The 24,281-nt window shown below is 47.0% G+C and overlaps 1 protein-coding gene across 5 annotated transcripts in view; it reads right to left on the reverse strand.

Annotated features, from left to right (window-relative positions):
• The window catches only part of C1QTNF12 (C1q and TNF related 12), a 73,934-nt gene that overhangs the window by 37,691 nt on the left and 11,962 nt on the right, over window positions 1-24,281 (reverse strand). For 3 of the 5 annotated variants that reach the window (XM_074975619.1, XM_074975618.1, XM_074975621.1), the window contains exons 2-6: window positions 17,900-17,992; window positions 11,557-11,676; window positions 9,025-9,136; window positions 7,090-7,271; window positions 1,351-1,459 (exon numbers count right to left, since the gene is read on the reverse strand). In XM_074975619.1, the coding sequence (XP_074831720.1) occupies window positions 1,351-1,459; window positions 7,090-7,271; window positions 9,025-9,136; window positions 11,557-11,676; window positions 17,900-17,992 (616 nt within the window). The remainder of the gene's footprint in view (window positions 1-1,350; window positions 1,460-7,089; window positions 7,272-9,024; window positions 9,137-11,556; window positions 11,677-17,899; window positions 17,993-24,281) is intronic. The other 2 variants (XM_074975620.1, XM_074975622.1) reach the window with 2 other exon arrangements.

Below are 24,281 nucleotides of genomic sequence, written 5' to 3' on the forward strand. Positions count from 1 at the left end.
GCGTTTCCTTCACACAAATGCTTTTTGGAAAGTGGAAGTAGGGTCAATAACAGAGATTTCATTGATTAAGAAACAAGATTAATTTTTAACAGCTGATCAAGGCTCACAGCTGCCCAGTCCTAGAAAGTACTGCACCCTTCAGATAACGAATTCATAAAGGTATTCTCAGAGGAGAGTTCCCGAGCTAACTCCAGGGGCAAAGCACATCCACGCAAAAGTCCTGCCAACAAACTCTAACTGGCAAACAAATGAATCAGAAAAATTGTGGTCTGCGATCCATGGACATTGTGATCTCTGGAAAGTGAACTGGGAAACCATACACTACAAATAATTCTGCCAGTTCCAGCAGCCATGTAGAAGTCTGATGCACTGTTATCTGCAACAGGTGGGAGAAGCAATGGAGTATCTGGAGAGTTATCGAATACCATCCCTTCATCAGATTATACCAATTTATGACAGCAGAGAGGACAGTCTGTAACATCGGTGTTGCACAATGGCAAAGTGCATACCATGGCCCCATTAATGGCTGGCCTGCTAGAAGATAACACCGTATTGCTGCTGTCAGCTAATGGAGTTTCTCCACTAGCTCAAACAGTAGGCCAGGGGCAGGATACAGCCCATGGGCTGGATTCGGCCTGCCAAGACTTTTGGATCTGGCCTCGAAGCCCAAGGCAGGTTCTGTCTGTTACAGCCCAAGCAGGTGCTCAAAACTGCTGCACACCTCTTGCAGGGTGGCAGGGGCTGTGATGATTGGGCTGCGGGTGGGAGCAGCATGCAAAGTCTCCCCTGCTCACCCACAAGAGGCGCACAACACAGAGAGGTACACGGAGGGAGCCCCCAACCCCTTTGAGCAGCCTGGGGTTGCAGCAGGGAGCCAGCCTTGGGGTCCCACGCCTCCTGGCCAGACCCTGCCTCTGGCATCCCAGCCCCACCCTCTCCCCTCCCAGGCTTTGCACTCCCTCTCCCAGACCAGAATCCTCTCCTGTGCCCATAACCCCTCCCCGCATCCGCACCCCAAATCCCTGCACCAGGCCACAACCTCCTCCCTTCACCCAAACTCGCTCAGACCCCCCCCCACACACTCTCTCCTGCATGCTAAGCCCCTAGCCTGAGCTCCCTTCTGCAGCCATCCACCATCCCCTCTATGGAAAAGCATGGCCCTTGACTGCTTTCCAAAATCTTGGAGTTGCCCCCCTATCAAAAATTATTGCCTGGCCCAGTGGCAGAGGTCTGTATGGTACTGACAAATCCTGCCAAGGAGTGGTCCTTCCTTACACATGCTTCAGATTGGACAGAGCATGACCGTGCTCGAAGGCTAAACCAGAAGAGGCGCCGGTGGACAACACTCACCGATGTGGACATTGGCTGAGAACTGGTAGATGCCAGACACAGATGCTGTGAAGCGCCCAGTTGCCAGGTTCAACCCAGATCCCCGGAGGAAAGCTCCTTTAGCCAAAGGCTACAGGGGGAAAAAAGAACAGTCAGTTCCCCAACAAGCTGAACCATTGTGCTCTCTAGCCGTGGCAGGGAGAAAAAAAGCGTGCGTGTGAGCGAGGAGCATGGGCCGGGATCATCTTCTGTATGGATTTCAGGCCCATGGAAGGGAAACATTTAACAGATCCCATCCGTATTAAGTGTAGGATGGCTGGGGGGCTGTGCAACTTTCCCCCATGCAGCTCTGTTAATGCACCTTGGCCCCGATTCTCAGCACACCTGCCTGCAGCGGGGACAGTTGCCATGGGGCCAGCTCCCGACTCCTGGAAGGGGCAGGGCAAGGGCAGAAGGGGTGGGATTTGGGGCAGTCAGCTCCACCCCCCCCCATGTTCCCTCACTGCCGCTCATGGAGCAGCAGCACAGCACTTGGCGTTTCAGAGGGGCCCGAAGCCCTGGCTGCCACCGCTACTTCAGCAGAGATGGCTGGAGCTCTGGGCCCCTTTGAAATGCCAGGCCCAGGGGCAACTACCCACCTGCTCCCTCACTGGTGTGCCTGCAGCTGCTATTTTAATACTCTCTCCCTGCATCCAACACCAGCTTTGCCACTGCAGCTGGCTGTCCCCTCCCACCCTCTGCTCTTCCAGTCCGTGGGGACTTCCTCGCTCTGCCAAGGAGTGATGTCTTAAACCCTTGTACTCTGTGTGGAGCATAGCTCACCTACAAATCTCCACGCATCTACTGGGTGTGGTTCACTGTCCCACTTAGTGATACCTAGACCACTTACAGAAAAAAAACAAGCCTCTTCTATAGCCTCAGTTGAGAGCCAGTTGGCTCTGAGCTCGACTTGTAGAGGCTCCTGCCCTGAGGTCCCAGGTTTGTGTCCACCTGTGGGTGGCTACACTTGCAGCACCCCCTATTATTCTGGTGTGAGACTCTCTACTTTGCCCAGGCTCCTGATCAGCCTTCCTCCTCTACTACTGCAGTCCTGGGTCTCTGCAGTGCCGAGCCGTGGGTTGGTTTTGCCATGCAGACCTAGAGGAGACAATAACCTAGAGCCTCCTACCACTCCAGGCCCTGATAAGACAGGACTGATTCTCTTGCACCAGTTGTTCTGCGCAGCCTTGCTGAGCTATTATGGAATCTATATTAAGCTTCATTTTTCTTTTGAGTTTGGCTCCAGGAGGAAACGAGCAGGCAGAACTCGAACGAAGCACAGCGTCTCCCGGCATGAGGAAGTGGTCTCAAGTCAGACACGCAGCAGATTATCTGATTTAAGCTAAAATAAACTCAATGCGACGTGTTTATTGTTAGTTTTGGCCCGGTCAAGATCAGTTTGGCTGCAGTCAGACAGAATCAGAAACAGCTCTGATGGGCCAAGAAAGCAAATTACTCAGAGACTCTGCCTCCACCACAAGGGCATTATGTGAAATTTAAACACGCCAGGACAAGCACGATCCTCCGGTCCTGGCAAAGTTTACATTGCTCCTCTCCAGCAGGCAGATCAGCTTCTGGAGTGTCCTGATGCTTAGGTATGCAAATACACACACTGCATCTACGTTATCTGTACATACCAGAGAACTAAAAAACCTTAACAGCACTGAATTCCCTGGCCCTTGTGATTATTTCTTTCCACTGAGGGTATGTCTACACTTACTGGGAGATCAACCTGTTCAGGTCGATCTCCTGGAGTTCAATTTCATGCATCTGGTAAAGACACGCAAAATCAATCTCTCTGGGGTCCGCAGTCGACCCCCTGTACTCGTGCTCTCGCAAGGAACAGGGGAGGTTGATGGGAGAAACGTTCCCATTGACTTCAGTACAGACGTTACAGTTGAGTGCAGATACATCAATGCTAGTTACGCAATTGCTGTCGCTAGAATCTGCAGTTGACTGTAAGGTTTAGTGTAGACCAAGCCTAATAGGCCTTAGCAAATGTCTCTCTCCAGTGTATCTCCCATGACACACTGCCTGAATTCGATATGCTGTAAGCAACCCAGAATCAGAATCAGAATCTCCCTCCCCAGTCATAAGAGTTGGGAATGCCAACTTTCCAGGCACACTGCAGAGTCTGTATGTTTGGCTTCATCTTTGAGGTGACCTCGCGGTAGTGAAGCGGATGTATGGGGATGCTGGTATTTGTACAAAGCGCTGGAGTGGAGCAGAAAGGCCGAGCTGATTGAAACACGAATTGGAGTTGGCAATTTTGAATGGCTGGCAGAATGCACAGAGCGCTTAGTATTTCCGAACGGAAAGAAAATAAACCCCAGTTGAAATAAAAAAAATATTCTCAGCGTTTATCTGGAGGGAATCACTCACATTGCCTAGGTCTCAAAGGGCTTTGCTCTCTCTGCTGCTGGCTTCCTACCGATGTCACCCCATAGTTTTTGATCCCAGTTATGCCTGAATTCTATTGCTGTAAGCAAGAGGAGAGTCAGGCCCTGTGTAAGTAGGTAGAACAGTCCCTGGGAGTTTCTCCATTCCTTTCTCATTAAAGCAATTACGCTAACAGAAGAAGCAACTTAATTCCAAAACCACTGGCTGAACGTAGAAGGCAGTTACAGGCACCAGTAAATGACTGTTGTTAAAACATTCCTGTTTCTTCACGTCCTCGGTGGCTTTGTTACTCTTTGTGAGGGGAACCAGACGATGCGACATGCTGGGAAGCGAGTGGACTCCTTGGCCAGTATGCTCCAGCAAACCCTACACCAATTATAACTCCCTGCTGAGTTCGCTGCCTGACATTAGCACGCAGCTGCTGTAATTGCTGCCGGGAGTAATCCGTGAGAAATTTACAACTTGCTCGCAGTTATTTTCAACAAGCAGCCCCAAAGCATGTAAATAACAAGTTGGTGCCCAGCCCTCCTCTGCAATCCCCGCACAAGTTTTCTTTTTCCCCAGCCTCACACCCAGGGTGTAATTTCCATGCCGGTAGGAACAAGGGAATAAAGCATCCTAAGTGTAAGACCTGGGCTGGCTGCTGCCAGATGGAAAGATTTTCTTTTTTCAGAAATGAAATTAATGGATACTTGGAATGAGAACAGGGAAAGAAGTCTGCAAAGCAGTCACAGTAAAGCACCGCAAGGACTCTGACTGCCTAACCTCTGTTAAAATGCAGCTGTCAGAGTGAGTGGAGTGCGTGGCCTTGCTAATTGCAAGGACATAAGGTGGGGCCTGACTTAAAAAGTTTGCTCACCCCTGCTTTTGAGCCGTGGCTCTGAGCCCTTCCAGACGACTATCCCCCTTTCAGGAGTCTGATCTGTCTTGCGTATCCCCAAGTCACACTTCACTTTAAAACCTGAGTGCCTGCAAAATCAGACCCAGTGCACTGTTACTGAAAAATTGCTCCCTTTCTCATTTTTACTATATAAATATAAAATAAATCAATTGGAACATAAGTACAATATTTACCTTTCAGTGCATGGTACAAATAAGCCATTGTATGTCTATGTAGCATTTGTACTGACTTTACTAGTGCTTTTTAGGGTGCCTGTTGTAAAACTAGACAAATATCTCCACAAGTTAAGCTTACCCAGAAGACCCCTCTGTACTCCTGGGATACATGTACACCCAGCTGAGAACCACGGCCCAACAAGACAAACACAGGCACTTCTCACCCAGAAGCTGAAATGAAGACTCAGCACACAGAGGCCCATCTGACCTGTCAGCTCTCCCCCACCAGCTCTGGGGCCAGGCGTAACAGAGCTGATGATAACAAGGCTTGGGAAGCTCCAGCCCACATGTCGATTGCTAAGAAAACTTAATTCACATTTTCACTCCTAATTAACGAGGCAGCAGCTCTCACAGACTGTCCCTGTCTCTGCTTCACTACAACCTTGCTCCAGTGTCAGCACCTGCAAAAGTTCTGGGCAGCTGTCTCACCCTGCCTCAGAAATCCCCGTGGCAGGTCTGCAAACTGTCTCCCTAAACCTGCAGGCCCAGAGTCCCACTAGCTATGGGAACAACTAGAAGTCCTGTGGCACCTTATAAACTAGCAGATTTTTTGGAGCATAAGTTTTTGTGGGCGAAGCCCCGCTCCATCAGATGCTATGGGATTGCTTCACTGAAAAATATATCGTGGATAGGCCCCTTCAGAAGAAGGCATCTGTACAGCTGCCAGGGAAACGCAGTCACTTCTGGAGTGTGGCTAATTGATGGCAGGAACACACCTGATTGTTGACTGATAGCAACCAACAACCCTACCGGAAAATGACTATAATAATGACAGCATGGAATTGCCCATCCATAGTGCCTCCCTCTATCAAGTCTGACCAACAGGAATAGTGAGATTAATAATTCATAATGAACAGAACTCACTCGTCCCTTTGCATCTAACAGGCATGAGGTACAAGTAGTTTATAAAGGATGTTTTAATACAAAGTTAAGCAATTGCCAAGAGGTTGCTAACAACCCGGGTTCGTAGTCATCTCTAACATGATGCTCATATCTTTTCTCTGCTTGGAACATTGAATAACCCTTTAGTGAACCTTTCTAAAATATTTGTAAATGGGAGCTTAGACTAAAGTGTGACCCATCTAACAAACATCAGCATTTTTTGTCACTGCTGAAGGGATCTGGGAGGCACAGGATGGTCATTGCAACCACTTTGGGCTTGCCTACACATGAAAATTATTCCAGAATAAAGTCAGATGCAAATATTAATAAAGTGGAACAGGTATCCCTGATAAACTGATTTGGAAAATGGCATTTTCATTCTGGAATATGAGGGTCCACGCATGGAGGTAGTCTGGAATAGTTATCTTGGAATTGCTAGTTTCAGATAACTCCATGTGCAGATTAATCATTATACAATTTGAACCTCTCTAGTCTGGAACATCCCTGGTCTGGCATGATTAGCCAGATGTCTGCTTATCATGGATGTGGCCAAGTTTTCCGTAGTTCCATAAAGTTGGCTTATAGCCACCAGTCCTGGCTCTCAGTGTTCTGTGCTATTAGTCAGCTTAGACAGTACTTGGTCCTGCCATGAGGGCAGGGGGCTGGACTTGATGGCCTTTTGAGGTCCCTTCCAGTCCTAGTGTTCTATGATTCTAATTTATCCCAAATTTTCTTCTAAGAGCCCAGTAAGCAGTGGAAGTGTTGGTAATGCTGCTAGACAATGTTGACCTCCCCTGATCAGATAAATTCTCTTGTTCGGCACTGGTGAAGTGCCGGACTAGAGAGGTTCAACTTGTCACAATGCCTGGAAAGCGACATGGGACTACAGTGATGTGCAGTGTAAAAGCCTAGACACAGTAAAACAGGACAGAATTAGCTGTACGAAAGATTCTTCATTGGGGACCTAACTGACAATTGATTAGACGTGTGAGATCAGAGGTGAATGTTCCATTGGGGAAGAGTTTTAGGATCAAGTTAGGGCCCCTGAAAGCAGACATAGTGTTCACTCTGTTAAGTCAATGACAAAAAGTACTCATTATTTTCAATGGGTGTAGAACTGGCCATGGTGGGTAAGAAGATGATGCCACGTTCCCCAACCATAGCCAGCTGTTAAGACCACTGCTATACTCTCAGCAGCCAGGCCTGAGATGAAATATGGGTTTCTGGGATCAGCTCTCTATGGCTCTCCATCGCAGCCCTACAAGCAAAAGGCATCACTGGCTCAGTAGGACCGTGCGAGTGCAGGTTGTGACCTCAGCTCACCGATTGAAAGTTCTGAAGTTCAACCAGGGTCTTCTTATCCACAATGACCTGCCCTTTCAGCTTGCAGTGGAACGCTTCCTCCACCCGCTTGTAGGGCACGGTCTCCTCCAGGGACAGCAGGAATGGAGGCAGTTGGCTGGGGTGGGCTGAGACGGCCAGAGATGCCCGGCGTTCAATGGTTTCTGCAAAGAAAAGAACGAACGTGGGAAGCCATCTTGGGCTTGAACTGAGCCATCGCAGCAGCAGCAGGGAAGTCTTTTTCTAATTAGACTTTTAAAAAAAATGTTGTTAATATTTATTTAAAGAATTTTTATACTGGCAGCCAATGATAGTCAAACATATCTGCAAAGCCACCGCATCGTCCTTCATTCAAACTCTCCTTTGTCATGATGCCAACAAACAAACAAACAAACAAAAAAATAAAATCTATATAACTAGATTGCTGAGACTACTGCCTGGCCTGGTCTTATTGTGCTTCCCCACCAATTTCTGTTATTTCCTGTCTTATACTTTAATTAAATGTTTTTTGGAAGCAGGGACCAATGTTCCCTCTAATTTTTTCCATCCACAGGCAGAATAAATTTTGTTATGCGCACCGAGGCATGTGTGGATGTGTACCACCAGTAGAAACACATGCTGCCCACTGTGGGTGGCTGTGGGCACTTTTGTAATCAGCTGGGTGGTACCTGAATTTCAAGCACTCAGCTTAACGCTGTTGGGGACCACCATCTCTTTTGTTCTATATGGCATCTACCAAAATGGGGTACTTGCTACTGAAGTACAAATAATCAATAGTAATAAGAGGCCATGTTCTAGTCCCATTGTGGCCAGTATGAACAGAGCTGCCTCATCCTCTAGCTGGCCCATACTTTCTTCCCTACTCATGTTCTTCAAAACTTTCTCCAGTCCTAATTTAAATGACCCAAAGAAGGAACTCCACCGCTCCCGGCGGGACAGGCCATTTCAGGGCAAATAAGATCTCATTCTGCAGCTTGACTGCTGAAGTCTACTTATAAGTATTAGCTCTGTGTTGCCAATTCTCATGGTTCTATTGCCAACCTCACAATGCCTCGGTTTGTTCCTGAAGCACCAGTTCCTGGTCGTCTTGGAATCGTGGGTGAATCTGCACTTTCCCTTCTGATAAAGAAGTACATTCCTAGCCCTCATGCTTGCAGGGATAAAACTTGAAAATGAGACCCTAATGCTTCCAAATGCAGGAGGTGAATAAAAAGTGTTCACAATCTCCTGCCTGCGACTTAAGATTTTTACACTAGTCTCCTGATTTCTGAACACTGGCCATTGGCAATATTATTCATTCCACTGTTACACTTAGCTGGAGTGTCCTGAGCCAGGGCTGAGCAAACTTTTTAAAGAGGGGCTCCACTTTTCATCCTGCAGTTAGCAGGGGCCCCCCAACCTGTCCAGTGTAATCCAAACTGACAGCAATTTTGGATACGTTCTTTAAAAAAAAAAAAAAAAGTCTGTACAATATCTGTGAATACAATGTATTCATAAGTATACAAAAGACAATACACATATGTAAAAACAGTAACAGACTTTAACATTTTTAATAAGCCGGATGACCCTGAGACCCAGCAGCCAATTGTTCTGTGCCCCCTTACAAAATTTCACACCCCCAGTGCCCCACTTTGCACACCTAAGCTATTCCTTTCCTCGGTATCATTGATGGGAAGAGAGGAAAGGCTGATCCACTTCGACGTAGATCCTGCAAACATGAGCACACAAGCCCAGCACAGCACCCTCCCAGAGCCCCATCAGCTTGGTGAACTCATGGCAATGGGATATAAGCACATGCTTAAGCACCGTACTGAATCAGGACTTTAACAAAAGGAGCTCCCACTAACTTGGAACTTGGCTGTAGGTGCTTGCGGGCTCAAGAAGGAGAGACAGAAATGCAGCTCCAAGCCCCTTTACCTTTTAGTATCTCCTTGAACTCCTGCAGCAGGACTTCCTGGGTGACTTCAGCCCCTGGTGCTCCTGGAGGTCCCTGGGGGCCTGGGGGCCCTGGGGGCCCAACAAGGCTACGCTAAGGAAGCAGCCGAAAGAAGAGAACAGGAATCAGACCAAGAAGTGACTTTCAGCAACACACCAAAGGGCCTCTTGAAATCAAGAGCGGCACCCCACAAAGCTGGCAGTCCCCTGAGTTAGTAGACCTTCACTCAGTTTCAACTAGAGGTCCACTGTAGGCCCTAGAGTTCCTGCTGGCTCTCCACCAGGCAATGACACCGAATGACTGTTCCCCTGAGTAGTGATGCAAGTAAAAGTTTGCAAGGCCAGGCCCTTACTTTAGGGGGAACTTGGCTTTGCTCCTTTTTTTTTTTTTTTACCTTCCAGTGTCACGGATAGCAGCAGATCACTAGCCTTTTGGGGCTAGGTTTATTCGTTTCTCTGGGCCCCACCTGCTGACTGCCTGGGGTTGCAGCAGAGCCGCTTTATTACATATATAGATAGAGCCTTACCCAACTCAGCATCAATTTTGGTCAGTTTTACAGTCATAGGTTTTTTTTTAAATAATAAATGTCTTGATTTCAGCGATTTAAATCTGCAATTTCGCAGTGTTGTAACTGCAGGAGTTGTGGGCCGGGGGGGTTTGCAGTGTTACTGTAGAGAGAATTGCGTTACAGTGATCGCTACTCCTGTGCTGCTGCTGGTGGTTGTGCTGCCTTCAGAGCTGGAGAATGGTGGTTGCTGGCAAGGAGCCCAGCTCTGAAGGCAGAGCTACCAACAGCAGTAGTGCAGAATAAGGATGCCGTGTATGGTATTGCCACCCTTACTTCTGCACTGCTGCTTTCAGAGCTGAGCTCTTGGTTAGCGGACACTAATTTCCAGTCTCAAGGCAGCAACATTAAGGGCGATGTGGGCATAGTACTGTGACTGTTACTTCTGCATTGCTGCTGGCAGGATGCTGCCTTCAGAGCTGGGCGCCCGGCCAACAGCCAGCACTCTCCTGCCATCCAGCTCTGCAGGCAGTGCAGAAGTAAGGGTGGTAATACCGTTACTTTCCTAAAACAACCTTGCGATCCCTCTGCAATTCCCTTTTGGGTCAGAACCCACCAGTTTGAGAAATGCTGGTCTCCCCCATGAAATCTGTATAGTAGAAGGAAAAAGCACACACCAAACCAGATGTCATGTGGGGAAGGCCAGATCTGACAGTCTGTGATACATTTTTCATTGCCGTGAATTTGGTAGGTTTCTAGGCATATTTAAATAAAGTCCATTAGGCTTGGCAAAATTTTTATCAATTTCAGTTTTTGCAGTTGCGGAAAATTATGGAGGGGAATCCAACACTAATTATGTAAAGGCAGAAGATGTTGAGATTCAAAAAGTTCAGGTTAGCTAAAGGGTATCTCTCCTCCATTAACACGAGCACAACAATACAGTTCATACATGTGAAGGGGTGACTCATTCTTGAGAGGCGTTTTTCAGACAGTGCCAATCTGTAAATTTTGGTCGATATCAAAACAAATATTTTTTCAATCTGCCTGTGGCTGGTTAAGTGAAAGTTTACTGGCATTTACTGATAACAATCAGATCCCTTTCAAACTTAAAAATATTGCAGTGGCTTAAGTCAGTGCCATGGGGTGTTTGGTGTGACTGTTGCAAATGTTAGCTAGAGCTCCTGGAACGGAGAAAAAAAATCAGTCCAGACCTCCTGGAAGTGGGTCTCTGTGTCTTAAACCGATTAACATATTGACCTTCAATAATAATATTGCCCAGCTCTGATCCACCACTTTTCATCAGTAGAGCCCAAACAATTTCCCAAGGAGCACAATATCATCATCCCCATTTCACAGATAAGGAAGCCAAGGCACTGAACAGTAAAGAGACTTGCCAGAGCTCCCCAGAAGAGCGGTGATTAAACCAGGAAGAGAAGCCAGGTCTCCTGAGGACCAGGGCTCTAGCCACTACATCATACTGCTACATCATGCACTGGGGAGTCTAAAATACTTAATGGAGCCTTAATACTGATCAATTAAATGGTAAGTTGAGAGAAGCAGAATATCTATATGCGTATACCTCCCTATATGTGTTTTATATAAACACAAACACACACACATGCATACAGCACACATCACTTTATATTTATACAGCACATTTTGTCCTAGTTTCCTGAAATGCTTTACAAACTATAAATACACATAGCACCACTAAAATGCAGTCATTTTGCTGGTGGGAAACCAAACAGAGAGCACCTTTTGCAGCAGTAGTTTAAGGGAAAAATTGGGCCCCAGCACTAACATTCCCTCCAACTTTTTCCATCCATGTGTGGAATAAATTTTGATATGTGCACCAATGATGTGCACCAGCAGTAGAAATACATGGTGCTGGCTGTGGGTGCTAATCAGCTGGACAGCAGCTGAATTTCTCCAAGTGCACAGCTCATAGGGCACACTGACTAGGACACAAATATTTGTGATCCTGCATCATAGTCTAGCGGTAACCTACTAATTTCTTGTCTCTCCCTTTGCATTTCCTTTTGGAGTTGTTGCCATCGTCCGGGCGATGCACAAATGAAATCCAGGTGTGCCGTGGATCTGTGATTCGAGGATCTGGAGATTCTAGAATCTAAAGAGAAACGAGAACAAAGATGGGATGTCATTGTGTCTCTTCCTCCAAGGACAAGAATCCCGAACTCCTACTGCACTACGGTTTGGCACAAAACAGGAGACCTAATGAGTAAAGGAGGCGTGAACCAATCCCCTGGATCCAAACCCCCTGAAATTTGAGAGACATTTAGTTCGGGGACAGGGCTGAACTTGGCAATTCAAAGCGTATCTCCAATAAAGAGAAAGTCAGAACTTGAAGCTGGAATGCGGGGGTGAAGAGAGGGTGGGGAACAAGACACCAGACCAGATCAGAAGAGCAGAAAGGGAGACTACAGCTTGTAGAAGCTGCGTTACGAAACATTTGGAATAAAAAAATGAATTGTTAAACAAAAGATCTCGTTGCTTTATTACAAAGAACAATGGAGGAGGAAGGTGCAAAGCGTTGGGAGGCAGTATGGTCCAGTGGTTTGAGCTAGACTGAGTCTGAGGAGCTCTGAGTTAGTAGGAAGAGGTGCTGATCTTGGCTGGGTCCATCTAGGATAGAGATAAGAAGAAGAGTTCATTTGGACACCAGAAATAATTCTGGACACCAAGCCAGGTGTGAATATTTATTTCCTACTGAACTTACAGGATAACCTCTCCAGTTCATCAACCTTAGGACCTGACTGGTGCCAAATGAGAGAATTTGCTGAACTGTGGAAGGTCAATATTGTCTGGTGCATTACCAACACTTCCATGGATTACTGGGCTCTTAGAAGACATTTAGGGGTAAATTAGAGCTAAATAACACCACAGAGCACAGAGCCAGGACTCACGGCTGGAAACAAACTTTATGGGACTGTGGGAAACTTGGCTACACCCATGATAAGTGTTCATCTGACTAACTAAAATGATGCTGGATTACGAACATTGCCAGATGAGAGTGCTGGACTAGAGAGGTTCTACTTGTAGCACTTGTAGGGACTCCAGCTGGTGTTGTGAATCTCTAACGGTGGCCTCATGCTTAACCTCTGGAGATGGGGCTTCTCTGCTGTCTGCATATCACACCCACTACACAATTAAGAAACTCAGGGGAGGCCCACTGCCATAAAAGCAAAGTCAGGAGCAAACTGCATTGGGAGAGCTGGAGATAAGGCCAGTGTGCTAGCCCCATCCAGTGGGGGGCTCTCTGTTCTCTGGGCCAGGGCTCACACCCCTTTACATTCACGGCCATCCAATGCTGAATCCACACGGAGTTTCCCATATCAGGGTCAAATCCCCCTGGGCTATGATGCGTCTAAAAGTAAACATTAGAAATCAGGAAAAAGAAATTCCCAAAGCCGGAACCCTTTGTTAATTAAAATAACAATGAGAGTTCAGATTCTTAAAGGGTATTTCACTCACCAGCCTCCAGACACCAGGGCATGTAAAGGAAGGGGGCATGTAAATGAGCCAGATTAGTGAATAGCAATGAGGTGCTGCGCTGCATATGCAGCACCTCATTAGCACAATTCTCACCGCACGAACTTCGTACTCATGCTACTTTGAAGTTCCTTTATACTTCCAAAAAGTTTTGGGAGTAAGGGTACTTTGAAGCCCTTGTGGCTAGACTGCTTGCCACCGCTTCCAGGTTAGCGACTTCGATGCTTGTGTGGTGAGAATTATGCTAACGAGGTGCTAAATATGCAGCACAGCACTCCATTGCTATTCACCAGTCCAGCTCATTTACATGTCTGCTTTGAAGGAGGGGCTAGTGTAGACGAGCCCTGGGAGAAAGAGGTGAAGCGACGTGATGGAAGTCACAATGCTGGAGGCTAAGTCTACGCTGGCACTTTACATCTTTGTAACTTTCTGCCTGGGCATGTGAAAACAGACACCCACACCTGCCCTGAGTGCAACACACACACACACACACAGACACCCCTGCCCTGAGTGCAGCTGTAAAGCATCAGGTGTACCAAGCTATAATGCTGCAAGCCACACTCCCAGCCTTAACAGATACTCCCTCATGGAGGTGGTTCACTTTCAGTTTAAATCACTGCCGGAGCCGAGCTTTTAACTCTTAAGACTAGACAAAGCCAGAGACAGAACTCCAACCTCCCTCTCCACCAAGGTCACTGGGTGGAACAAAAGGCTTACTGTCAAGCCCAGAGTGACTAACATCAGCATAATCATAGTTGCAGACGTTTGTATATTCACACACGAACATGCAGGTGTGCATGGGTATGAAAGCCATGTATAGCCATGCACATACATACACCTAGGGAACAGTTAGAGAGGTCATTGTGTTAGAAAGATACACACGTGCATGGAACTGAAAGCCCTGTATATCCATGCACATACTACACACACGTGCATGGATAAGAAAGCCATGTATATCCATGCACATACACACATGGTAAATAGTTACAGAAAGGTAGCTGTGTAAGATACACCCACATTCAGGGACACAAAAGCCATGTTGCCTAGTGCGCAGGCACACACCCAAACACATGCACAAATGTCCACACGTGGATGTGACATAGGTACCCGCACAAATGTGTATGCACATGCAGAGGCATGTCCGATGCATATACATGTAAGTGCATGAACAAACACACGGGCTGACACGCACACTCACACACCAATACAAATGATACTTCACATTCAAATGGAATTTTTGTACTGATGCTCTCTTCTCCCTAAACTTTCCAACTAGTAGGGGGGACCTGGCCCCCTGCCAGCCAAGCAGACAGACAAGAGTCTGATAAAAGCCCATAGGTTCGTTGTAGAATGACTGACTCCAACTTCCACCCAGGTTTTACAAGTCTGTTGGTTTTGCTTTAGTTCACCGTGTTAATTAAAGATGGCCTTGACGGTTTGGCTTCAAAGAAACACAACAGCCCATGGGGCCATGTAGAGGGCAGCAGTACAGTGATGCCCTGATCAGCAGAGATTTCAGCAACACGCGTATAATTTGTATTTGGCACCAAGCAACAAAGCTGAATGTTTATGGCTGTACCTGGTGCTGATAAGTAACTGGGGTTGGGGGAAACCACCACTACTGTCCACCAGCCTAGGAAGCCCTGGACTACACATGCGTGTTCCTTTAGTGCTAATGAGGATGAATTTAAGGAGCCTATAATCCGACTACAAAATTGTCATGGTGCAGAGCAGTGTTCCCTGTAAGATGAGCACTTGGGTGGCCACCCACAGGAGATTCGGGTGCCATGCAGCTGATTATCAGAGCATCTACAGCTGGCAGCATGTGTTTCTACTGGTGGTGCACAACCCCATATGACTTGGTGCACATAACAAAATTTATTCTGCTCATGGATGGAAAATATTACAGGAAACCCTTAGGCAGGCTGTCTTCTGGACTCCATGTAACATGTGTGTGCTGTATATGTCTATCTATATTCACATCATTCAATCACTGTGAAATGTTTTCGACCTTGTGGCTGTTCAGCGAGGAGTTACACTGAAATAACCTTTTGCGCTACCTCTGCAGCAAGCAGTTAACAACCCTCGGAGTCTGATCCTCCACTGCCTTGCATCAGCATTTATGCCTGCACCAAGTGCACTTGTTTGAAAAGCTACCACTCAGATTTGCCATGGGCACAAATGGAGACACCAGAGGCCAAGTGGAGTAAATAACCCTTTAGCATTTACAGAGCTTTGTACATCACCTTTAAGGGAGTGGACCATTCTGTTAATGACCTGGAAGTCTGTGTTTTACTGAAAAGGAACTTTAACAACCATTTACAGAGGGAATGCTTACAACTGTCATTTATATTCAAATTCGACACTAACACATGGTTTGAACCAGGAGAGCATTTACCCGGCCCATTATAAGGACTCTTACATACTTTGTTTTATCGAACTCTTAACTTCCCCACCCCACACGCCTCTCCTATCACCCTTCTGCTCTTCTGATTTGCCAACATCGATACCAATTCTTCTGATGTGTCAACCTTGATAACAATTTTTGGACCTCGGTGCTTTATGTAAAGAATCTGTCCTGGTATGGCTGTGATCTGAAGGAGCGGGTCTGTTCCACGAAAGCTCATCACCTAATAAATTATTTTGTTAGTCTTTATAGCACTGCATGACGGCTGTTTTGTTTTGTTACAATTGTTAATTAATTCTCAGAAGACTTCTGCGATGTAGGCCGGTTGGAGGAAATGAGTCTTTTATTCTACACCTGATTCTCCAGACTGAACCTTCTGCATCCCTTACAGAAGTGGGTGCCCTCCCCTTGGTCTTCCTGGGATGTGCTAGAATGCTGGTTTGCAAAGGAGAGGGCAAATTGATTGAGCGGTGTAAATGTCCAGGGCCGTTACTAGTCTGGGCTGGAGCGGGAAATGGGAGGAGAGCTCACCCTGGTGCTTGGGACCGAAAGCTAACGGTAGGCTACCAAGAGTGCACATGATGGTTCTGAGCATCCAGTTCAAATCGCAAGCGCTCAAAGGCCTACCAGGAAGTCTCCCTCTACCCGTGCCACTAACGGATGAGTTGATGTCTGACATGGCAGTAGCGTTACAGAAGTAGCTCTGTGGCTGCACACAGGCAGGCATAAAATTAATTCGTAGGCGTATCATTAGGTAACAAAGTATCAGTACATGGTGATCAAGAGCATGTAACCCACTTCCTGGGTTTATAGGACCATTGGTGCACTGCAAATGGCTTCCACTCAGTGCTCCCTAAAAGATGAACACTTGGGCGACCACCCAGGAGAGATTTAGGTGCTGCCCAGCCAGCGACCTGAGCTCCCACAGTCACCATCATGCATTTCTCTGGTGGTGCACATCTGCACATGCCTTGGTGCACATAACAAAATTTATTCCACACATGGGTATTAAAACTAGTTGGAACAGCTGTTTGCAGGGAACTCTTAACAAGCTGTGTGTACAGTTTCCATTTTCTGGACCACCCTTGATATTGGCTCCTGGGCTTTAAATTGTCCTCACAAGCCATGAAAGTTATGTGGATGAGGTTACTATGTAAAAGTTCTGAAGGGCCCCAGGAAGGGCTGTCTTGTGTGTTATGGTTCTGAGCCCCAGAATGGTACCCGTCTCTGTCCCCCTGTGGCCTTGCTATGGCAGGATATTTCATTCTTGGGGGTGCAGTTGGTTTACGGAGAGGCATGTTTTCTGGCTTTATTTAAAGGTATCTGAAGAGATCATCAAGGCCAGTCCCCTGCCCTAATGGCATGACCAAGCACCATCTATAACCATCCCTGTTAGATATTTATCCGACCTGTTCTTTAATATCTCCAGTGATGGAGATTCTACAACCACCCGAGGTAATTTATTCCAGTGCTTAACCACCCTCCATCATATTTTTAAACAACAGTCTATGGTGTTTTGTAAGGAATGGTGCCAGGACTGACAGTCTTGAACAATAAAGCACAGAACAGCACAAAACCCGATCAATGGGCTCACGATCAGTGGTTAATTTAGCGCATCCCTACTCGAGCCATTAAATCGATCCCTAGGAGATCGATTTCCAGAGCGTCGATCTCCTGGGCTATTCGGCACAGAACAGATACGCCATGGGAAGTTATAGTAAACTTCTCAGCATTTAATGCTCCCTGCCAACATGCCTCGGTGAGGGATCACCTGGAAAGGCTGAAAGGCAGAGCCCTACAAATCACAGCTATTGGCTTTGTATGCACAGGTGTCCCCTCTGTGGATATGGATGCAGACGTTCCTGATCACTCTTGCAGATATGGATGCAAACTTTGTATTTGTACAGAGCTTTAGCTGTTGCTGTTTCCAGTCCCCTAAGTGCTGCAACTAGGAAAGTGAGGGGTGTTGCAGTACCACCTCACTTAATGTGGCTTCCATTATATACCGAATTTCCAGTTAGGTTCAACAACTCTCAGCATCTCCATGGTAAAAATCATTCCAGCCCCCATGCCCAGTCCTCGATCCCTCTCCATTTGAAGACTCTTCAGCAAAGGGGACCTATGCTGATGAACGGTTTTCCACCTTGACCCTTCTATCTACTCAAAACTAGAGTGAGACACCCAAATTCATCTAGCAAAGGCTGACCATCAGTGTTCCCTCTAAACTTCTTCCATCCAGGGGCAGGACAAATTTTATTATGTGCACCAAGGCTTGTGGATGTGAACCACTGACCGAAACATATGAGGCCCATTGGGAGTGGCTGTGGGAGCACTGCTAATCAGCTAGGGGGCACCTGACTCTCTCCTGGGCAGCTGCCCAAGTGCTCAGCTTACAGGGAACACTGCTGCTCATCCATCCCTCAGATGGCCTCACCTGTTGATTGACTTGCGATAGATGCTTTAGCTGCATGGTGAAAGGCGGGCCTGGTGGCTCATTTGTTACACATTTTCTGAGCTGTCCAATCCCCTGTCAAGAAAAATAGGGTGTGGGCTATCGAGGTCCTGATTTCTTCACACATCAATCTAGCAAATTTCCAGCACAGCAAGGAGGAAATATAAGTCCACCTCAAGCCCCAGTACTCTCAGCCCTCCTCAGAGCACACTGACAGCCCAGAGCTTAAAAAGTCATGCCTTAGAATTTAGACTTGGTAAAGAAAGAGCCAAAGAGAGGAAATACGGGAAAGAATGCATCAAATCGGAGAAAAATGCCTGTTGTCAACCCTGGGAATTCACCTAAGGAGGGAATGGTCCTGCACTTTGCTTCCTCCACCCAAATCAGTGGAAGGAGTGTGGACAAGAAAACCGGAAAAACACAGCAGTGGGGTGTTAGCCAAGACACCTAAGCACTAAAAAGTTCGCTTGAGTTTGCAACAAGTAAATGGCGCAACAGATCAGACAAAATAACAGAGAGTTGGAAAGGGGTCAAGTTAGAACTGGGAACGGTGGGGAGAGGAAAGGAGAAGCCCTCAAAGTTAAAATCTTCCATGCAGGAAATGTCACTTCAGGCAAATCTACAGTCAGGGGAAGATGCTGCTGCAGCTGATCTGCTGGGGTTTGATTTAGCGTGCCTAGCAGGAGTGTGCTCAATCAAGCCCTGAGGATGCCTTCCCCATCGGCCGTGGTACCCCTTGCTGCCAGGAGAAGGAAGGGAAGTCGACAGGAGAGTTTCTCCCATCCACCCTCCACAGTGGAGCTGTGCCAGAAATTCAACCATTGACTCCAGCTGTGCAGTTCTCAGACCTGGAGTTGCGTCTCTTGGGATGGCTTTTTTTTTCTTTTTTTTCTGTCTACTGTAGACCAGCCCTCATAGGCAATGACTACAGTAAGACAGGGCAGGCTAAGGGCAGTCTACCCAAGGGGCAAAGTCAAACTACATGAATAACATAGATGGAGTCAACATAATTTAGTTTGACTCATTGCAGCGTCCTCACTGCAGGGAATTCATGGGAGAAACTCTCCCATCAGCTTCCCTTAATCCTCACGATCCCACTAACAGGAGCACGATCAGTGGTTGATTTAGCTCATCCTTAATAGATCCACTAAATCAATCCCTGGGAGATAGATCTCTGGTATGTCGATCTACTGGGAAGTGTAGACAGGCCCTCAGCCTCCCCTAGCGAAGCAGCGGCTGTCAGATGTGGGGTTTGCAGGGTGGGTTTTGCTTATTATTATGCACCCTGCAAGATCTGCAGTGTTCTTGCTCCCTATAGAAAATATAATGACAATAATACCCAGATTTGCTCACTGCACCATCTCATTTAGCTCCCTAAAACCTGAATTGGAGCTCAATTGGAGCTCAAGAGCTTGCCTCTTTCAACAGCAGATGTTGGTGCAATAAAAAATATTACCTCATGCACCTTATTTAACATGAACACTTTGTGGCGTACCACCCCTGTGTGTTCTTTTGAATAAGGCTATAGATCACTGACTCCACATGTGCAGATTGTTATCCACACTGAAGAATCCAGAAACATGATGCCAAGAGGGAGCCGTGCTAGTCTATACACAGTCAAAACACAAAAGCAAAAAGCAGTCAAGTAGCACTTTGAAGACTAGCAAAATAGTTTATTAGGTGAGCGTTCGTGCGACAGACCCACTTCTTCAGCCCATAGCCAGACCCTGGGTCTGTCCCACGAACGCTCACCTAATAAACTATTTTGCTAGTCTTCAAAGTGCTACTTGACTGCTTTTTGCTTTTGTTTTGATGATGCCAAGAATGCAGATACAGGTTGAACCTCTCTCGTCCGACACCCTCGGGACCTGACCAATGCCAGAGGAGAGAATTTGCCATATGACAGCAGGTCAATATTGTCTAGCACATTACCAACACTTCCACTGCTTACTGGGCTCTGAGAAGACATTTAGCGGCAAATTACAGCTAAATAACATAAACCACAGAAAGCCAGAACTCGTGGCTATAAGCAAATTTTATGGGACCACAGAAAACTTGGCCACATGTGCATGATATGTGTTGTCTGGCTAACTAAAATAATTCCAGATTACAGAGTTTGCCGGATGAGAGAGTTCTGGATTAGAGGGGTTCAATCTGTACCTCTGAGCAGGATGGTATTAAATAACTGGAAAACAGCAGCCCGCACAACAGCAGTAGGAGGAGGAAGCAGAGGATGGACATTTTTGATTAAAGACATCAGGACAAATCTTATTTTATGTACATCCCGAGATGGTAAAGTCGCCTCTGGAAGACCCATGGAAAGTAAGTTGTCTGGAAGGCAATTCATCTCTTTCAGAAGGATGACAGGGTGTGTCAAGTCTGATGGAATTCCACCTTATGGTTATTAAGAACAGTGTTTCAAACCTGACACGTATCCAAGAAAGCTATCCCCTGAGGCATCAATCCTGGACCTGACTCATATCCAAGAAAGCTATCCCCCAAGGCATCAATCCTGGATGCATCCATCCATTGATCAGAGAGATTATGTCACCACCACTCTTTTTATTTCAACACCCTGAGTCAACAGAAGATTTACAAGGTGCCAGACAACAATCAATCAGGAAGTGACAAAGGTTGTGTGGAATTGAGGGGGCAGGGCAGCGTCAACCAAATCTCTATCTTCCCAAAGAAATGATGGCGTGTGATTTTCTGTTGGGGCATGATGCACAGAAAGATTCACTCTTACAGAAGAGCTCTGTTCCCTGCCTTCCCCCTCCAGGTAGGCACTTGTGAAATAGCTGGTGTCTGGACTGTAAGCCAACGTGTGAGCAACAGGCAACAATCTTCCATATTGTTCATGCATTCCACTTTCATCAAGTTATTAGCATCAGTCTCTTAGCTGCCAGGTACATTCCCTGAAGTACTCAGGCTGAGCAGACATTTTGAAATGAGACCAGGGCTAACCATTCATAGGAACTCGTTTATTCAGTGAACTTAGTCCTTTTCTCTGTTTGCAAATTATATATGAGCATCTGCAGACTGATTTTGCAGCTTGGCTTGCAGTTCAGTTGCATTCAGTATTTAAACCTACCAGGTCCTAGCAAACTGGTCATTCCAGATAGGCCTTTGATTATTTGCTGTTGTGGCTGGAATTGTCAAAAGAGCCTAAGGGGTTTAAGCACCATATGATACATACTTGAAAGTTAATGGGATCTGCGTATCTAAATTACGCAGCCCTTATTGAATGTTCTAGCTGGTCACTCCCCTCACATGACATTGCTTCTGTTCTTGGACTGAACATTTTATAAAAGAGGAGGAAGAAACATATCTTTCCACCAGCTTCTATTTGCACAACTATTTGCCAAACTTTAACTTTCTAAGAACGGCACCAAACAAAAACTTTGTAGTTGTACGAAGGAGCAGCTGCTTTTCGCTGACTTTGCTGGGTATTGCAGGCAGTTTTCCCTCTCATCTTTTCCATCCATGTGCAGAATAATTTTACGTGCACCGAGGCATGTGCAAATGGGCACCGCCCAGAAGGAATAAAACCTGCTGCGGGTGCTTTGATACGCAGCTGGGCGGCATCTGAATCTCTCTGGGCACATGGTCCTTGGCTTGCACTGAGCACCTTTCAGAAACAGATCAGGCCAACTAAAAGTAGGGATCAGCCCAAGCTGCAAAGATATGGATATAAACTTCCCTAGTGTTTAGAGGCAACGTTCAGAACAGAGCTTGTGGTTCCATCTTGTCTAAGATTAGGGATAAAGGTTGTAGCTGAAACGTCATCGCGTGCAAGGAAGTCCCATTCAGTGTTCCCTCTGATGGTTTCCATCCCTGGGAGGAGTACATTTTGTTATGTGTCGAGGCACATGCAGCTGTGCACCACCACAGGCTGCCCATTGTGGATGGCGGTGGGCGCTCTGCTAATCAGCTGGGTGGCACCTGAATCTCTCCTGGGTGGCCAACCAAGTGCTCCGCTTCCGGAGAACGCTGCTTCAGATCTGAGATTCCTGTCCAAGCCCATCTCAGGGTACATCACTGCGCCAGGGAAGACTGACCCCCGCCACAGTCGATCTTCCGAGTTCAGTTTAGTGCATCTAGTGGGGATTTACGAAATCAAATTTATGGGAGGCCCTCATCAACCATGGTCCTCCTTCCCCAGCAGCCGTTAGGAGTAAGGGAAGTTCAATGGGAGTGCAGATCTCGCTTAGTGGAGACTGCGCGGAAACCTGAATCAGGGTGTCAACTTTAGCTATATAATTAACATAGCTGAAATTTGGTTCTCTGTGCCTTGAATATTGAGTCTGTTCTGGTAGAGCTATGGTCTGAAGTGGGTCTGTCCCACGAAAGCTCACCTCATAACTTATTTTGTTAGTCTTTAAAGTGCTACTTGACTGCTTTTTTGTTTTGATAGCTGAAATTGTGTCCCTTAATTCAGCCCTCCCCTGTAGTATAGACCTGGCCTCAGACATTTAGCAGATGTAGCATTTCCATATCTTGCTCTAGGTGGCGCCCAGCTGTTGTGTGCTGATTATCTATAGGTTAATGTCTCCCTAGGAAGCAGCTGGCGAGTGTCTGCCTGACCATTGGCCAAGGGAACCTGGAGACTTTCTTCTGCCAGGGAGCGGGATTTGTGGGTCTCTGGTGCAGCTTCTGCAGCAAAAGGAAATGGCCTATTAAGAAAAGTGGGGTGGTACATTCCCACAAGCCCGCATTAGAGTAGAACAAGCATGCAGCTGGATCCCACAGGGAAGAAAAACATGGTCATTTGGTCCCTGGTGGAACCATTTGGTTCACATGGCAGAAGTTCAACAGGGTCACCTGCAGGCTGGGGCCTTAGGGATTAGAATACACTGGAACTTGTTGCTGAATAAGACCCCGATCCAACAAGGCCTGTTGACTTCATTGGGCTGCAGATCAGGCGCAAATCTTTCTCCCGACTTAAATAACTAGCAGACAGGCGGATGCTCCAGAGCTGGCCCATCCACTTACAGTGAAGAAGAAGTGCCCTCAGCCCTCTGCTTTCTGACTGACTGCTGTTCAGTTCACAGACAAACCACTGGGAAAAACCAAAACTAAGAAAGCCCAGATGGCACAGCACAGTGAAGCAGATGACAAAGAAACCCGAAGTAAAAACAAAAAAACCAAAAAAACACGATTGCTCCAGCAACTTCCTTAAATTACAAATCCCTTTGCAAGGCAGCCGCGACACTCCCCAGTTTCTACAGTGTGAGGGTGATTGACGGTTAAAATGAATGTTCCAGCCTTGTGGTATTATTATTTAATTACTATGGCATGCATGAGCAATCCTAGGAATAAGCATGCAAGCCTCTTTATTTGTCTTGGCAGATGCCGGCTCCAGCCGCTGGAGATTTTGCCGCCAATGCAGGTATCGCCTGGAATTGAGAGTGCTCTTTCTCAGGATCCAGGCAAAGCAAAGGCTGATGCAGGAGATGGGTCCTGCATCATGGTTTGCTGTTTGTAGGCCCAAAGCTGCCCCCCTGAAGGCAGGGGGCAGTTTTCACCTTGTCTTAGGTGAGAATCAGGTCCTACGGGCCTGATTCGAAAGTGGTTAGTTGATTTTGCATGGGACCTTTTAACATTACTTTGCAACCCAGTTTTTGCCAGGACATGAGCATTGGACTGTGAACAGACAAGAAACTAAAGCCCCATGGGCTACGTCTACACCAGCCAGAAACTTCGAAATGGCCATACAAATGGCCATTTCAAAGTTTACTAATGAAGCGCTGAAATACGTATTCAGTGCCTCATTAGCATGCAGGTGGCCGCAGCACTTCGAAATTGACGCAGCTTGTCGCCGCGCAGCTTGTCCAGACGGGGCTCCTTTTCGAAAGGACCCCAGCTGCTTCGAAGTCCCTTTATTCCCATCTGCTCATGGGAATAAGGGGACTTCGAAGTAGCTAGAGTCGTTTCGAAAAGGACCCGTCTGGACGAGCCACGTCAATTTCGAAGTGCTGCGGCTGCCTGCATGCTAATGAGGGGCTGAATATGCATTTCAGCACTTCATTAGTAAACTTTGAAATGGCCATTTGCATGGCCATTTCGAAGTTTTTGGCTAGTGTAGACATGGCCATGGTGTCTCTCTTGCAGGCCCACAAACAGGAGGAGGGAGGGGCAATGAGGGCAGTTGCCCCAGGACCTGACCAGGAGCTCCAGCCACGGCAGCTACTGTGGCCAGAGCTACAGGCTCCTTTGAAGCAGCACTGCGTTGCTGCTCCATGCAGGTCTACTGTAGGCATTAAAGTCAATTGCACATACGCAATTCTAGCTCTGGCAATAGTGTAGCTAGAATTGACCTGCCTACGATTGACTTATCTGGCCGTCCTTGCAGAGGGAGGCTGAT

Source organism: Carettochelys insculpta, chromosome 23 (genome assembly GCF_033958435.1).
Source record: "Carettochelys insculpta isolate YL-2023 chromosome 23, ASM3395843v1, whole genome shotgun sequence".
NCBI classification, from domain to species: Eukaryota; Metazoa; Chordata; order Testudines; family Carettochelyidae; genus Carettochelys; species Carettochelys insculpta.